Source organism: Somniosus microcephalus, chromosome 3, assembly GCF_052327205.1.
Source record: "Somniosus microcephalus isolate GS21.2 chromosome 3, FLI_Smic_1.0, whole genome shotgun sequence".
Taxonomy (NCBI): Eukaryota; Metazoa; Chordata; class Chondrichthyes; order Squaliformes; family Somniosidae; genus Somniosus; species Somniosus microcephalus.
Genome location: NC_140989.1, coordinates 217,426,160 through 217,442,763, shown reverse-complemented (window position 1 = coordinate 217,442,763; position 16,604 = coordinate 217,426,160). Strand labels below are relative to the sequence as shown.

At 48.7% G+C, this 16,604-nt stretch overlaps 1 protein-coding gene across 3 annotated transcripts in view; it reads left to right on the top strand.

The window, feature by feature from the left end:
* The window catches only part of LOC147121722 (retinoic acid receptor RXR-gamma-A-like), a 387,129-nt gene that overhangs the window by 65,726 nt on the left and 304,799 nt on the right, over nt 1-16,604 (top strand). The window contains exon 1 of one of the 3 annotated variants that reach the window (XM_085982172.1): nt 13,795-14,395. The exons of the other annotated variants lie outside the window; for them this stretch is intronic. Within the exon in view, the coding sequence (XP_085838298.1) occupies nt 14,362-14,395 (34 nt within the window). The 5' untranslated portion in view covers nt 13,795-14,361. Of the gene's footprint in view, nt 1-13,794; nt 14,396-16,604 lie in introns of those variants that run through there. 3 annotated transcript variants of the gene reach the window in all.

Here is a 16,604-nt window from a genome sequence, read left to right as displayed (position 1 = left end):
AGGATACCTACAGACCAAACTCCTTCCCTTTCACCCCGATCAAACTGAATCATGATTGAGCAAGCTGTTTACAATGTAAGAACATAAAAACTCTGGAAGGAGAAAACATCATTCAGCCCAACGATCCCGCCTCTTCCACACACCATGTACACTCATGGACTCTACCCACCCATTGAATCTCCTTCCACACACCATGTCCACTCCACCCTATCATGGACTCCACCCACCCATTGAATCTCCTTCCACACACCATGTACACTCCACCCTACCACGGACTCTACCCACCCATTGAATCTCCTTCCACACACCATGTACACTCTACCCTATCATGGACTCGACCCACCAATGTTCCCTCTCTTTTTGGGTGTGTGGCCCATTCAAATTTCCACATATGCACGGTTTTTCCCATTGTAAAGCCAGCCAGCAAGCGGCCTGCATGGGACCTCCAGACCGCTGCGTGGCCGCGCAGCTTAACGGGAGCATTGCTACCCACCCATTTAATCTCCTTCCACATGCCATTTATGATAGACCCTATTATGGACTTTACCCACACATTTAACATCCTGAAGGAAAGTTCTATATAAACACACCTCAAAGGTAATCGGGGAAAGACTAGAATATTGATGTACCCTCACCGAGAAATACCCATTGTATAGAATTCTAATGGACTAATCCAATATTTTGTTTAAACAACACTTGAGACATGTTCCTGACCTTTAAAAGTGGGAGTCTGAGGTAATAAGAACATAAGAAATAGGAGCAGGAATAGACCCTTCGAGTCTGCTCCGCCATTCAATATGATCATGGCTGATCTTCTACCTCAACTCCATCTTCCCGCACAATCTCATATCCCTTATTTCCCAAAAATGTATCGACCTCTGTCTTGAATATACTCAATGACTGAGCATCCACAGCTCTCTGGGGTGTAGAATTCCAAAGATTCACAACCCAATGAGTGAAGAAATTTCTCCTCATCTCAGTCCTAAATGGCCGACCCCTTATTCTGAGACTGTGACCCCGTGTTCTAGATTCCCCAGCCAGGGGAAATATTTTTTCAGCATTAACCCTGTCAAGCCCTTTAAGAATTTTATATGTTTCAATTAGATTACACCTCGTTCTTCTAAACTCTAGGGAATATCGGCCTAGTCTACTCAATCTCTCCTCATAGGGCAATCCCCTTATCCCAGGAACCAGTCTAGTGAACCTTCGTTGCACTCCCTCTAAGGCAAGTATGTCTTTCCTTAGGTAAGGAGACCAGAACTGTACACAGTACTCCAGGTGTGGCCTCACCAATGCCCTGTATAATTGTAGTAAGACTTCTTTACTCTTGTACTCTAATCCCTTTGTAACAAAAGCTAACATACCATTTGCTTTCCTAATTGCTTGCTGTACCTGCATGTTAACTTTCTGTGAATATCCGTGGAAACGAAGATAATACCCCAAGGTTCTTCAGCAATTGTCCATTTCAAATGGTGTGTGAACTCATTCAGCTCTGTGACTCCTTGAAGCTAGTTCCCATGGTGATGTCGTGTGCACTTACTGTTTAAAGGAGCGATATGCTGGGGAAGAAATCTTTGACCAACCTGATCTTTGTTTGGGAAAGCAGAAGAGGCAGGAATGACATGTTCCATTTCCATCATGAGGGGATCACACAGCAGTGACAAGATGGTGTGTTATGTGCGTGATTTAGCTCAATGTGTTATTGGGGTTAGAAAGAAATTGCATTTATATGGCACCTTGCACAATATCAGAACATCTTAATGTGCTTTTCAAGTGTCGTTGCTGTTGTAATGTGGAAAACGTGGCAGCCAATTTGCATACAGCAAGCACTCACAATCAGCAATGTGATAATGACCAGATAATCTGCTTTAGTGATGTTGGTTGATGTCGTGGGATCTTTTACACCCATCTGAGAGGGAAGAACATCTCATCCAAAAGACGGCACCACCGACAGTGCAGCAGTCCATCTGTACTGCATTGAAGGTGTCAGTCTAGATTATGTGCTGAACTCTCAGGAGTGGGACTTGAAGCCAGAGCCTTCTGACTCAGATGCAAGAGTGTTACCAACTGAGCCATGGCTGACCTCATTTGCTTGTTCAAAAACCAGACATGAGACGGTGATACAATGGGCCGATTTTGCTGTACAGATAACAGTGAGGCTATCAGTGCTCACCATTCTTAAAGTGTAAATCGGACAGCAACTTCCAGTGACCACACATAAGCAGTTAAACACGGAAATGAGAAAGTTGCTGTCTGAGTTGCCCTGCTCCTCCCTGAATCTGTGTTATACCTGTACCTCAGCAATAGACTCACCATGAAATACATGGCACAGCGTGCTGTACTTACGTGATGGATACACACTAAGCTCGCCAGAAAAAGTTTGGGCATGTCCATTCCAGTGTAAGCAAAATCTTAACAGTGTGATAAGCCTTAATTACTGCCAAACAACCCCTCTGGCACTGAAAATTAACTTTTACAAACGTGGAGTCTCATTCCTTCAGATTTTAATTATTGTTAGAGATTTATTAAATTAAAAAAATTAAATAAAACAGTACTGATACTGATAAAACTTCATTAAAACCTGTGAACCCTAGAATTCCCCTGATGGATCAGTCAGTTTACCCAGTCAGAGTTGTGCAGACCAGACAGAGTCTCACAGGTTCGGGAACGGGAAATGAGAGAAATAGAATCATAGCGGAAAAGGTTGAAGGGGCTGTGCTGGGAATGGAGGGCCATCTTGCTTTAAGTTGTGAAATTTCTATATATGTTCATTCATTTTGAATTGCCTTGATTTTTATTTAAAGGATGCCATGGCTATGATTCTATAGAGTTCTCTCTTGTCTTTTTAGCTCGAGACCTGTAGGGAAAGTGAACATACAAATCTGTCTGTAGCCCTCACAAATTAATTGTGGTGGAGCCACCAAAGGACTCAGATCGTTTGTACATAATTCCTTTAACAACATGTTCGCTACAGTCTGAGTCTGTACATTTATTTATGCTGTTTAACTGTACAGAGTGTGGTTGCTTTAACAGCGCGGTTAAAACGTGATGACGTCACGCCGTTCATCACGTGATCCCCCACTGGCAGGAAAATTTGATGACGTCATGACGTCAGCCACAGGACTGCAGGGGCAGTCCTCGTGGAGCCTCCAGAGAGAGCAGACCTACATTCGATGTTATCCTGCAGTTTCTTGTTAAAGCCTGTTTGTTTCATTAAAGTTCATTTTGTTTGATCGCCTGAGTAGAACTCAGTCTTTTCGTTAGGAACCCACGTTCCTACATTGGTGACCCCGACTTTCGTGAACAGTTTTCGCGGAAGATCTTCAGCATGGACACGAATGCCGTGACTCTGAAACTGCCACAGTTCTGGGAGCAACAACCAGACGCCTGGTTTATCCAGGCTGAAGCCCAGTTCGCCATCAGGAACATCGTCGCGGATCAGACCCGTTATTACTATGTGGTCTCCGCTCTCGATAGCGCAACTGCCTCACGGATCGTCAGGCTCCTCGGTAGTCCTCCTACTGACAGCAAGTATGATACGATAAAGGCGCGGTTGCTACAGGTCTTCGGGCTCTCGAAGTCGGAGCGCGCTCGCCGGCTCATCACGATGCCTGGCCTCGGGGACTCCAAACCGTCCGAGCTCATGAGCCAAATGCTCACGCTCTTGGGTGCCGAACCGGAATGCTTCCTCTTCCGGGAGCTTTTCCTCTGCCAACTGCCGGAGCAGGTACAGGCTGCCCAAGCCAGATCCGAGATTACAGACTGCGCCGAGCTTGCTGCCGAAGCAGATAAGATTTTCACAGTCACCCAGCAGTGCGGCGCGGCCACGAGACGCCCATCCCCCACAGACGCGGTTCCAGCTCCTCCTGCAGCGGGCTGGTGCTCCTACCACGCCCGTTTTGGCGCGAAAGCACGACGCTGCCGCTCCCCCTGCAGTTTCTCGCCCCAAAAAAACCCAACAAAGCTCCTGCAGCATTCCTGGCGAAGGAGGACCGGGTCTAACGGGCGCTCTGCGGTTGCGATGGCCGTCGGATCTACGGGGAAGCTTCTTTATATCACCGATTCGCTATCGGGTCGACGTTTCCTTTGTGACACCGGGGCGCAGTGTAGCATTCTACCTGCGTCGAATCTCGATATGCAAGCTGGGAACCACGGATTTTCCCTCGTGGCGGCTAATGGCGCAGCAATTCGAACTTTCCGAAAGCGGCGGGTCCAAGTCTGATTCGGCGGTCAGCGCTTCTGTTGGGAATTCGTCACGGCCACAGTCTCGCAGGCCATCCTAGGGGCAGATTTTCTGTGTGCCAATGGCCTCCTCGTCGATGTCCGGCACTGCCGGTTGATCAACGCGGCCACTTTCCACTCGATTCCGTGCTACCATGGTACCACCGTGGCGCACTCTATCGCCTGCGCTTTCCCATCTCCGGATGACTTCACTCGACTCCTCGGAGAGTTTCCGGAGCTGACAAGGCCCACCTTCTCCTCCTCGGCCACGAAGCATGGTGTTGAACATCATATCACCACTACTGGCTCCCCGGTTTATGCACGGGCTAGAAGGCTCGAACCCGGCAAGCTCGCGGCTGCGAAAGCGGAGTTCGACACGATGGAGCGACTTGGGATTATTCGCTGATCGAATAGTCCCTGGTCTTCGCCTCTCCACATTGTTCCGAAACCGGGCGGCGGCTGGCAGCCATGCGGTGACTACCGACACCTGAACGATGCCACCACTCCTGATCGGTACCCGATCCCGCATATTCAGGATTTCTCGGCACATTTGGCGGGAAATTCTATCTTTTCTAAAGTTCACCTCGTTCGGGGGTATCACCAGGTTCCCGTGCACCTGCAAGATGTCCCGAAATCCGCAGTCATCACCCCTTTCGGCCTCTTTGAGTTCCTGCGGATGCAGTTTGGCTTGAAGAATTCGGCACAGGCTTTCCAGCGCTTAATGGACTCCGTGCTCCGAGACCTAAGCTTCATCTTCGTCTACCTTGACGACATTCTCATCGCCAGTGCTAGCAAGGAAGAGCACATCTCCCATTTGCATGCCCTCTTTACACGCCTCAGCCAGCACGGTTTAATCATCAACCCGGCCAAGTGCCAGTTCGGCCTGCAGCAGATCGATTTCTTGGGACACCGCATAACATCAGACGGCGCCGTCCCCTTACTGACGAAGGTGGAAGCTGTTACCTCTTTCTCTCGGCCGCCAACCGTCAAGGCCCTGCAAGAGTTCCTGGGGATGGTCACCTTCTATCACTGATTCGGCCCTAAGGCGGCTCAGCTTATGCAACCCTTGTACGGGGCCCTCAAGGGCAAGTCCGGTAAGGATCCAATCAGCTGGACGGCCGAGATGGACCAGGTGTTCGTCAACACCAAGAGCGCTTTGGCCAACGCAACCATGCTGGTGCACCCACTTCCAGGCGCCACTATCGCCCTTACCACAGACGCGTCAGACTACGCCATCGGCGCAGTGCAAGAGCAGCGGGTCAACGGCATGTGGCAACCGCTGGCGTTTTTCAGCCGTCAACTGCAGAAAAATGAAAAAAAAATACAGCACCTTCGATCGGGAGTTACTGGCCCTTTTCCTAGCCATTCGCCATTTCCGGTTCTTATTGGAAGGACGTCCCTTCACGGCTTTTGTCGACCACAAGCCTCTAACGTTCGCCATGGCCAAGACCACCGAACCGTGGTCCGCTCGTCAACAACGTCACCTGACGTTTATTTCTGAATTTACCACGGACATTCAACATGCGTCTGGTAAGGACAACCTGGTGGCGGATTGCCTCTCCCGTGCGACAGTCCATGCGGTTCACCTGGGGATCGACTACGCCCTCATGACTACGCCCTCAGGCCTCGGACCCAGAGGTCCAATCATACAGAACCGTCCCCTCTAGTTTCCAAGCGACCGACGTCAGTTTCCAGGCCGCAGGCGCCACGCTCCTTTGCAACGTCTCCATAGGCGTTCCCCGACCTATTGTGCCAGTCGCATGGCGCCGGAAGGTGTTTGATGCCATACACGGGTTGTCGCACCCTGGTAGGAAGGCTTCACAACGGCTTACGTCGGCGAAGTTCGTCTGGAAAGGTATGTACCTCGATGTCCGTGACTGGGCCAACACCTGCATAGTCTGCCAGAAGGCCAAGGTCCAGCGTCATGTTAAAGCTCCAGTGGCTACGTTCGCTGTTCCGGAGCGTCGTTTTGACCACGTGCATGTGGACCTTGTGGGGCCACTTCCGCCTTCTCATGGTTATACGCATCTCCTCACCATGGTGGACCGCACCACTAGGTGGCCAGAGGCAATTCCTTTGGTTTCCACCACTTCGGCAGACGTCGCTAGAGCTTTCATCTCCTGTTGGGTTGCCCGTTTCGGGGTACCGGCGGACATCTCTTCCGACCGTGGGCCACAATTTTCCTCGTAGCTTTGGAACGCTGTAGCTCGGGCTCGGCACCAAACTTCATCGCACCACCGCCTATCATCCACAGGCGAACGGCCTTTGCGAGCGATTCCACAGGTCGCTTAAAGCCGCCCTTCAGGCCAGTCTTCAAGGTGCAGGATGGGTGGACAGACTTCCATGGGTCCTTTTGGGTCTTCGTACGGCACCCAAAGAAGACCTGCAATCGTCCTCAGCCGAACTCGTTTATGGCCAGCCTCTCCGAGTACCAGGGGATTTCCTCCCTTCTCCCACAGAGCCACGGTCTGCCTCCCAGCAACTCGTCAGCCACCAGGAAGCGGCCAGATGCTTCGCTCTGGTGCTTACATCAAATCACGGCTTACAGAACTCCCACGTGCCAGCGGAGCTGAAGAATGCTGAGTATGTATTTATCCGCCACGGCGCTCACCGGGATCCGCTCAAGCCCCCTTACACTGGTCCTTTCCGCGTCCTCGAATCAAGAGACAAATCCTTTTCGGTCGACATCGGAGGAAAACCGGATCACATTTCGGTGGACCAATTGAAGCCGGCTCACCTGGACCTGGACTGCCCAGTCGCCGTCGCTCAACCGCCAAAACGTGGCCGACCGCCCGTAGCCGCCGTGCCAGATCAACCAAAGCCGCCCGCCAACTCGACCACGCTCGCCGCGCCAGCTCAACCACAACCACCCGCCAGCTCGACCACCGTCCATCAGCTTCCTCCGCTAGGTTACCGAAGTCGCTCGGACAGACTTGTCAGGCCTCCTTGGCGTCTCACTTTTGCTGTTAAAGACAATTCTGTGGGGGGCGCATGTGGCGGAGCCACCAAAGGACTCAGATCGTTTGTACATAATTCCTTTAACAACATGTTAGCTACAGTCCGAGTCTGTACCTTTATTTATGCTGTTTAACTGTACAGAGTGTGGTTGCTTTAACAGCGCGGTTAAAACGTGATGACGTCACGCCATTCATCACGTGATTCCCCATTGGCGGGAAAAGGTGATGACGTCATGACGTCAGCCACAGGACTGCGGGGGCAGTCCTCGTGGAGCCTCCAGAGAGAGCAGACCTACATTCAATGTTATCCTGCAGTTTCTTGTTAAAGCCTGTTTGTTTCATTGGCCCAGAAATTCATGTCTGGGGCTTCCCGCGGGTGCAAGCCCCCGACCTACACTTACCTAGCGCGCCGGCAGTTGAGGCCTGGGCCTGTGTGGATTTCCTCTCTGTGGCCCGGTCCAGCTCCCGGCGCACTGTGCTTGCGTGATCCAGCGGCGTAGTTAGTGCGATGCGTCTGCTGGGATCACGTGAGCCATGGGCAACCAATTGGAGGAGGGAAAAGCCCATTCATGAGATTGACAGAAAGAACCGTCAAACTTATGAAAACTCCGGCCCCCCAAAACAGTACTTAACCTTCAAATAAATTTTTTAAAAATCACACTTTTTAAATAAACTATAAATAACATTAAATAACTATTTTAAACAGTAATTAAAATTTTTGAAAAAAATAATTTTATAAAAAAACGGGGCTAAAAATACACTTACTTTAAAGTATTTAAAAATAACAAACCTGTGGAAAAAATGTTCTAATTTTAATTAATTGACCACTTACCTTTTAAAATGAAGTCCTTATGCCTGGTTTTTAAATGTGTAAAATGTAGAGGCCTTCATGCACGGAAAAACCTGTTTTAAAAAAAAAAGGAAGTTCAAAGTGCACGCGCAGACTCCCGCACGCACGCGTTCGACCCCTGAACCCCTTCGTTCAGAGGATCGGAAATGCCGGTTTCCCGCGCATGCGTAGTGCATGCAAGAAACCGGCACTTCCATCGGGTCCACGCGTGAGTACTCCGTGCGTACTCACGCGTTGGGACCCGAATTTCTGGGCCATTAAAGTTCATTTTGTTTGATCGCCTGAGTAGAACTCAGTCTTTTAGTTAGGAACCCACGTTCCTACATAATGACAATTTTAAACTGGTTTCTGTTCACTGTTTTGTGGAACAGGTTTCTGTTTTGTGTGTGTGAGTACTTGGACACATGTTGTCTAGTTTGAGACGTCTTTAAACCCTGCTTACCAAATCTTTATAGCACAATAGATGCTATATTTCATGGATTCATGAGTTAGGTAGGGGAAAATCAGTCAGAGCTCCCTCTTCCAACCACCATGCAGTGACCCAGATAGGAAGTGCCTGTGCATCGATGTCAGGAGAGGATTAGATCAGGCTTGGCTTTGAATCCCTTCATGGCTGTACAGCTTGCTGACACTCATTGTTGAAGTTCACTCATTAATACTGGCTGCTTGGGTGAGCCATTCCAACTCCACTCATTGGTGGTCAAAGTGAGACCTTCCAATTCCCCCTCATTGGTGGACAAAGTGAGACCTTCCAATTCCCCCTCATTGGTGGACAAAGTGAGACCTTCCAATTCCCCCTCATTGGTGGACAAAGTGAGACCTTCCAATTCCCCCTCATTGTTGGTCAAAGTGAGACCTTCCAACTCCCCCTCATTGTTGGTCAAAGTGAGACCTTCCAACTCCCCCTCATTGTTGGTCAAAGTAAGACCTTCCAATTCCCCCTCATTGTTGGTCAAAGTGAGACCTTCCAATTCCCCCTCAATGTTGGTCAAAGTGAGACCTTCCAATTCCCCCTCATTGTTGGTCAAAGTGAGACCTTCCAATTCCCCCTCATTGTTGGTCAAAGTGAGACCTTCCAGTTCCCCTTCATTGTTGGTCAAAGTGAGAATTTCCAATTCCCCCTCATTCTTAATAATCACTCACATAAGCCGGGAATTTCCTCAGGGGTTCTCCCCATCGGCCACTATAACTTTGGCGGACGCCTGGTGGAAACTCAATTGATGCAGTCCATACGGGATTTCTGCCGAAAGTTACGGCAGCCAATCCAGAGAACACCCCCACCCCTATCCCCCAAGATTTCCAGCGATGCACTAACCTCATTTCTTAGTTTATTGGTACGTTTTGTACAGGGTTGCCAACTCTGCTTGGACGTATTCCTGGAGGTTTGATCACATGAACCCCTGCCATCAAGTGCCCCGCCCAATCAAACAGCCATTTTTTTCCCAGCCCCAATATTTTTATAAAACTGGTAAAAGAAAGTGTTCAATGTTTTATGCCCCTATTATTTTTCTAATGTGTTGCTCGCAGCAGTGTCCAGGTGATTAATCTTTAATTGCTGGAGACCCCAGGACAGTCTTGGAGGCTTGGCAACCCTAGTTTTGTATCAGACAGAATAATTGAAGTGTTTGTGACAACCCAGAGCTCATGAGGGCCTAATGCAGTCTGAGTCCCCAACCAATTTGGATACACAGCACACTTCAAATCGCAGTCAAGTCTTCATCCTCACTAAATTCTCCTAAGGTTCAGAGCTCTGAAGGGTAAGATTGTAATAAATAATAAATCAAACTAATAAATCCAGCAAGGCATTCAGGAGAAAATTCTTTACTCAGAGAGTGGTGAGAATGGGGAACTCACTACCACAGGAAGAGGTTGAGGCAAATAGAATAGATGTACTTATCTAGCTTCCCCTTAAATGCAAGAGGGAGAAGGGAATAGAAGGTTATGCTGATAGGATGAGATGAAGTAGGGTGGGAGGAGGCTCGTGTGGAGCATAAACACCGACATGGACCAGTTGGCCTGAATGGCCTGGTTCAGTGCTGTACATTCTATGTAATTCAGTGTTATTGGTTAAAGTTGTAAGCGAGACCCTTCACCAGCACCTGACCTGAATAACCTTGTTAAGATGATCGTGTGAAATCCCAGATACCAGAGTGTTGACAATATCCTTAACTTCTTTTACCAGGGGGCTTAAGGCTAAAGGGATCAAGGGATATGGGAAGAAAGCAGGGACACGGTACTGAATTTGGATGCTCAGCCATGATCTCATTAAATGGCGGAACAGGCTTGAGGGGCCGAATGGCCTACTCCTGCTCCTATCTTCTATGTTTCTATGTAGGATCTGTGTGTTAGGATGCTAACACTTAATGCTATGAACCCTCCCGATCTTTACATCAAGCAGGAAGCTGCCAAGCGCAAACTGCTATGTTTCCCAGCGGTGGGGTGAAGAAGTGGTGATGTGATGGGCAGAAGGAATTTTCCTGGCTGGCCAGTCCCTGGAACCTCCGAGTGGCCCAGGACATTGGGCGAGGCTCACACCAGGAGCACGGTTTCACTAAAATTGCCCCTTGAGTACTTCTCTTAGCGGCAGGGTAATCTTTCCCGGCGGACAACAGGAAATGAGAAAAATAGAACATACAAATCTGTTTGTAGTCCTCACAAATTAATGACAATTTAAAACTGGTTTCTTTTAACTGTTTTGTGGAAGGGGTTTCTGTTTTGTGTGTGTGAGTACGTGGACACATGTTGTCTAGTTTGAGACTTCTTTAACCCCTGCTAACTGAATCTTTATAGCACAATAGATGCTTTATTTCATGGATTCCTGTCAGACTGATGTCATTCACCTAATCGGTGGGCCTTGTAAAGAATAACCTTTGTTTTACAAACGGCAGACCAGTGTAATTGATTTTGCAATCAAACAGGTTGGAGGTGCCTGAATGATGTGATTCTGTTTGCTTACTGAGAAGAGATTTGTGATTTCTTCAAAAGAACTTGCTCAGTGAGGGAAAAACTCTCTTGTGCTGAGGTATGAGAAGCTGCTTGGACCAGCTATATCTGAACCGTTCTCTCAGATCAAACGTGCACGCAGGCCGTTACATTATGATTATGTAAATTGGGCCCATTCTCACTGGAAAAGAAAAGGTTGAGAGGTGATCTGATTGCTGTTTTTAGGATTCTAAAGGGACTAGATCATGTCGACCATGACACCTTGTCCAGATCAGTAGAACCAGAGGACACGGCCTGTGCTTGAAGGGGTTTAAATTTAAAACTAATCCACGGAAACATTATTTCAGTGAGCGAGTGGTCAATCTATGGGACAGGCTTCCTAGGCAGACGGTGGAAGCAGTTAGTATTGATTCATTTAAATGCAAATTAGATAGATTTATTTTTTTAGAAAATAACATTTTGGGATATGGTATAGGGGCAATTTGAGACAGGACATGTGGTAAGTGCTGGGGAGGCGAAAGGTGACTTTGGACCTATGGTTCCCAAAGCTCTCCACTATTGGGGTTTTTCCCCTCACCTCGTGTCTGGGTCTGCTGTAGACTCATTGATGGAGATTGATCACTGTGATTAGTCAATAAATCCATTATTGTTGTATCATGTGACTACCAGGATGGCAGACTGCGAACTAGATGCACTTCGGTCTTTTATCATCTAGCAATTTCCATGTACATCTAGGCAGAACTCTGAGTACAAAGAGTGAGCACTTACAGAAAAAAGCTCATCGAATGGCTTTTGTTATCTTGGTCTCGGAGCAGTGAGAGCTACGTACCAAATTACGAGTCTGCCTGCTTATTTCCCTTGCTTCTTCCATTCTTGTAGTGAATGAGTTATAGTTTAGTCTGCAATGTATCCATCGGCATGGGGTTCTCTCAGAGTACATGGTGGGCATCCCATATCTGGTATAAGTAGGGTTGCCAACCTTCCAGGATTGTCCTGGCGTCTCCAGGAATTAAAAATTAATCTCCAGGACACTGCTGCGAGCAAAAACCCGGGAGAAAAATCAAAGCGGCATTGAAAAAACGTGCTTTTTAAATTTTCTTTCAACACTCCTGTTTATTAATTATAAAAATGTTGGGTAAAACAAAAGGCTGTTTGACTGACGGTTATGAATCATCCAATTGTGTAATGAAGTCTGTTCGCTTTCCACTTGGCCCAGCAATATGGTGAACTGTGAGGATGGATGTGTGGGGTGACCAATGGTGAGAGAGTGGGGGAGGGAGGTCAGGCGGTGAAGCCTCCAGGAGTACATCCAATCAGAGTTGGCAGCCCCAGGTATAAGCTAATGGTAAAAGGGTAGATTTAGCCCCAAGGCAAGCGACATCCCATTCATTGCAGGTGTAAGGCTAAGTTTAGATATATAACAGGCTACCTTATGAGGTGAGCATGAGTGTTGGAAAAAGAAAGGAAGACGGACTTGCATTTCTATAGCGCCTTTCATGACCAAACGTCCCAAAGCTCGTTACAGCCAATGAAGTACTTTTGAAGTGTAGTCACTGTTGGATGGTAGGAAGCGTGGCAGCCAATTTGCGCACAGCAAGCTCCCACAAACAGCAATGTGATAATGACCAGATAATCTGTTTTTAGTGGTGTTGATTAAAGGATAAATATTGACCAGGACACTGGGGATAACTCTTCGAAATAGTGCCATGGGATCTTTTACGTCCAGCTGAGAGAACAGACGGGGCCTCGGCTTAACGTCTTATCCGAAAGACGGCACCTCCGACAGTGCTGCACTCCCTCAGCACTGACACTGGAGTGGCAGCCTAGATTTTTGTGCTCAAGTCTCTGGAGTGGGACTTGAACCCACAACCTTCTGACTCAAAGGCAACAGTGCTACCCACTCAGCCACGACTGACATACTAAACAGCACTAATGAGCCACACAGCGAGCAGTACGCAAGACTCCCAAACAGGCAAAAGCACCAGATCTTCTGCTGCTCCAGAAATCTCTGCCACCACCGCAAGCATCAACCCAATCCCACCCTTTTTAACACACTATAGGTTGAGGGAGAGGCATCCCTGGAGGGAAAGTACAGAACCAAATTAGGGGCCTTGTGCCAAGACTCCTGCCTTAAATGGGACTTTAGTTATGTGGAGAGACTAGAGAAGGTTAAGGGGAGATTTAATAGGGGTGTTCAAAATCATGAAGGGTTTTGATAGTGCACATAGGGAGAAACTGTTTCCACTGGCAGGAGGGTCGGTAACCAGAGGACACCGATTTAAAGTCAGTGGCAAAAAAGCCAGGGGGGAGATGAGATTTTTTTTACGCAGTGAGTTGTTATGATCTGGAATGCACTGCCTGAAAGGGTGGTGGAAACAGTTTCAATACTATCTTTCAAAAGAGAATTGAATAAATATTTGAAAAGGAAAAAATTTGCAGGACTATGGGGAAAGAGCAGGGGAGTGGGACTAATTGGATAGGTCTTTCTAAGAGCGCTATGGGACAAATGACCACCTCCTGTGCTGTGAGATTCTATGATTAGGCGTCTAGATGCACAAATCCCTCCTTGTAAGGGACAGCAATAGTGACACAATCTCTCGATGGCAAAACCCCTCCCCCACTTTAAACCCTTCAGCCAGTTCAAGTCTAGGCTTGAAGAGCACTATACTGCAGCCTACGGCCAGACTGGCCCCTTGAACCTGAGGTCTGAGTATTTATATTGCGCTTAATGTAATAAGATCTCTCATCTTTTTATAGTTTAAGGTACTTTAACATGTGCTATCCAGTGACGGTGGTGGGGGCAGGAAGGAGGGGTGGGAGAACGCAGAGTATGGAATGAAAATGTTGTGCGGAGGCTGTTAAAATCCAAGGCTGTTTATGTACACAGCACACATGTGTACAGTTTAATAATTGACCGCAGCAGAGATAGGGAGCTTAACGTTCCAAGTGTGGGCTTTGATTTGTGGCAGTGGAGTTAATCAATGGATTTGTGAAGAGTGCCGAGGGATTGGATTTAGGGACAGTGTCAGTCCGCATTTTTTCTTGAAGATCGTCCGATCTTCCCGAGGAAGGTTGGAGGAGGCCGGAGAGAGGCCGGTCGATTTGGATTTTCTCCGCAATTGCCCATGACCTTTGAGCTGTTGTACAGCCTCTTCTGCTTGCAGTGGTGCTGTTTCTTTAGATATATATATATCTCTACATGACACTGGTTTTCCAATCCTGTGGCTGGCCTTCAGTGCTTCCTTTCCTGTGAAGAGGTCGAACACGTGCCTTCCTGGCTTGCCTTTTCTTCTGAGTGGAGCTGACTGCTTGCATCTGCCGATTGGTGTTCTTGGTGACTCCCTGACAGCTTCACAGTGTAACGTCCGGTCATAAAGCCCATGAGTGATAATGGAGGACTTTTGGACCCTTCGCCCCACTTATGGTAAGCGCAGTTCAATCAGAGGCGTCTTTTTTGAGGGTAACTTTGACTCGACAGGGAATGGCGCCATGAGTAACGTGCTCGCATTCCCGTGCCTCGCTTCCTTTTGGTCCTTTCTGCGAAGCAGGTGCCTCCGCGCCGTAGGAGGGGCTGTTGATTCTTGGTGAGCGGTTCCCATGCCGCCGACACATGTTTAAAACGTAGACCTACCCAGGCCGAGTTGAGTTGGTGTGTCGCTGGGGGATCCCGTTTCGCCCACCCCCCTCCCACTGGGAATGTACCGAGCGTGCTCAAAAGCCCCAGCCTTGCCAGGCTGAATGCACTGAAGTAGCAGGGAAGGTTAAGGGGTGTTCAAAATCATGAAGGGTTTTGATAGAGTAGATAGGGTTAAACTGTTACCAGAGAACACAGGTTTGAGGCAGTTGGCAAAAAAACCAGAGGGGAGATGAGATTTTGTTTTTACGCAGCGAGTCCTTATGATCTGGAATGCGCTGCCTGAAAGGGTGGTGGAAGCAGATTCAATAGTAACTTTCTAAAGGGAATTGGATAAAACTTGGAAAGGAAACATTTGCGGGGCTTATGGCGAAAGAGCAGGGGAGTGGAACTAATTGGATAGCTAAGTTGGAACCATGGGATCGCAAGATTAGATATTTAGCATTTCGTAAAGCGCAGATGGTGTGGGAGGGTAGTTTGTAATCAAATCAGTATACAACGCACTTGGATTGGGGCAGGTTCCATGGGTCAAGTGGCCTTATCTCTCCATGTCTTCCTGTGTACTTAACTGATTAGCAATGCTTTTGGTTTGTTCCGTCTTCTAGTCCTCGTTACTTTCCATTCAGACAATATTGTACGGGAGGGTGCGCCCACATGTGTCTGTGTGAGTGTGTGTGTATGTGCGTATGTGTTCACTTTTTATTTGTCCTGTGTGCATCGTTGATTTGCAGTGTTAAAATTGAACACTGCACTGATAGCAGGCCCAAGCACCAAGTATCAGCTGAATGTGGAAGAGGGGGGACTGGGGAGAGGCGTGCTGGGGTTCAGGATTCTAAGTGCTGGGATGCAGGATTCCACCTGCTGCGGTAGAGGGTTCCACATGCTGGGGTACAGGGTCCAGTGTTCTGGGGTACAGGGTTCAGTGTTCTGGGGTACAGGGTCCAGTGTTCTGGGGTACAGGGTTCAGTGTTCTGGGGTACAGGGTTCAGTGTTCTGGGGTACAGGGTTCAGTGTTCTGGGGTACAGGGTCCAGTGTTCTGGGGTACAGGGTTCAGTGTTCTGGGGTACAGGGTCCAGTGTTCTGGGGTACAGGGTTCAGTGTTCTGGGGTACAGGGTCCAGTGTTCTGGGGTACAGGGTCCAGTGTTCTGGGGTACAGGGTTCAGTGTTCTGGGGTACAGGGTTCAGTGTTCTGGTGTACAGGGTCCAGTGTTCTGGGGTACAGGGTTCAGTGTTCTGGGGTACAGGGTCCAGTGTTCTGGGGTACAGGGTTCAGTGTTCTGGGGTACAGGATTCAGTGTTCTGGGGTACAGGGTTCAGTGTTCTGGGGTACAGGATTCAGTGTTCTGGGGTACAGGGTTCAGTGTTCTGGGGTACAGGGTTCAGTGTTCTGGGGTACAGGGTTCAGTGTTCCGGGGTACAGGATTCAGTGTTCTGGGGTACAGGGTGTTCTGGGGTACAGGGTTCAGTGTTCTGTGGTACAGGCTTCAGTGTTCTGGGGTACAGGGTTCAGTGTTCTGGGGTACAGGGTTCAGTGTTCTGGGGTACCGGGTTCAGTGTTCTGGGGTACCGGGTTCAGTGTTCTGGGGTACAGGGTTCAGTGTTCTGGGGTACAGGGTTCAGTGTTCTGGGGTACAGGATTCAGTGTTCTGGGGTACAGGGTTCAGTGTTCTGGGGCACAGGGTTCAGTGTTCTGGGGCACAGGGTTCAGTGTTCTGGGGTACAGGGTTCAGTGTTCTGGGGTACAGGGTTCAGTGTTCTGGGGTACAGGGTTCAGTGTTCTGGGGTACAGGGTTCAGTGTTCTGGGGCGCAGGATTCAGTGTTCTGGGGCGCAGGGTTCAGTGTTCTGGGGTACACGGTTCAGTGTTCTGGGGTACAGGGTTCAGTGTTCTGGGGTACAGGGTTCAGTGTTCTGGGGTACAGGGTTCAGTGTTCTGGGGTACAGGGTTCAGTGTTCTGCGGTACAGGGTTCAGTGTTCTGGGGCACAGGGTTCAGTGT